Genomic DNA, 690 nt, shown 5'->3' with positions numbered 1-690 from the left:
CAACACTGGTTTTTTTAAAACAATTCGAAATTTTAGATCGAAAAATCTAAAGACTTTTACTGAAACCACGTTCTGGTGACAACCCAAATTCGTGCTTTCTAAAATTTGCAAAGCAAACGAACGATAAATAAAAAGGAGACTGGGGGGAATCTAAGATTGCATCCCACAAGCCGTCTCTTTATCTAGGTAAAATTCCATCGAATCTTGGTTCTCTGCACCCAGATACGAGTAAAGCTAATAGAAATTGGTGAGTCTGCTGTCCTCGATTCTCTTTATATGTTTGTTCTTGTTCCAATATATTCGTATCTGTCTTATCCACCTTTCTATGTCCTGTAATCTACAGTTTTGTCTGATGTCTTCAGTTCGTATTCTGTCACGCAGAGTTTTGCCTTGTATACTTCTTAGAGTTCTCATTTCAACTATTCTCATCATTTGTAACGTTCTATTTGTGTCTGGTCTTGTTTCTACCGCATATGTTATAATAGGCCTTATTGTTGTTTTATATATTTTCACTTTGCTTTCAATATTTAGATATTTGTTCTTCCATACGATTTCGTTCAGGGATCCCAAGATTCTAGCTGCTTTCATTGTTTGTTCTCTGACCTCTTTTGAGAGATTTCCATAGCTTGTTATTTCTGCTTCAAGATATTTGAAGTGATTCACCTGTTCCACAGCATGGGAGTTATGCAT

At 35.9% G+C, this 690-nt stretch overlaps 1 protein-coding gene across 1 annotated transcript; it reads right to left on the bottom strand.

Annotated features, from left to right (window-relative positions):
- Window positions 1-234: 234 nt before the first annotated feature.
- Window positions 235-690, bottom strand: LOC126887314 (uncharacterized). Its single transcript, XM_050654745.1, has one exon. The coding sequence runs from the start codon at window positions 688-690 to the stop codon at window positions 235-237; it is 456 nt and encodes a 151-aa protein (XP_050510702.1).

Source organism: Diabrotica virgifera, chromosome 6 (assembly GCF_917563875.1).
Source record: "Diabrotica virgifera virgifera chromosome 6, PGI_DIABVI_V3a".
NCBI classification, from domain to species: domain Eukaryota; kingdom Metazoa; phylum Arthropoda; class Insecta; order Coleoptera; family Chrysomelidae; genus Diabrotica; species Diabrotica virgifera.
This window is presented reverse-complemented; position numbering and strand designations above follow the sequence as displayed.

Excerpts from the sequence above, each read along its gene's own strand:
- LOC126887314 (XM_050654745.1), bottom strand. The coding sequence starts at position 690 with ATGCATAACTCCCATGCTGTGGAACAGGTGAATCACTTCAAATATCTT.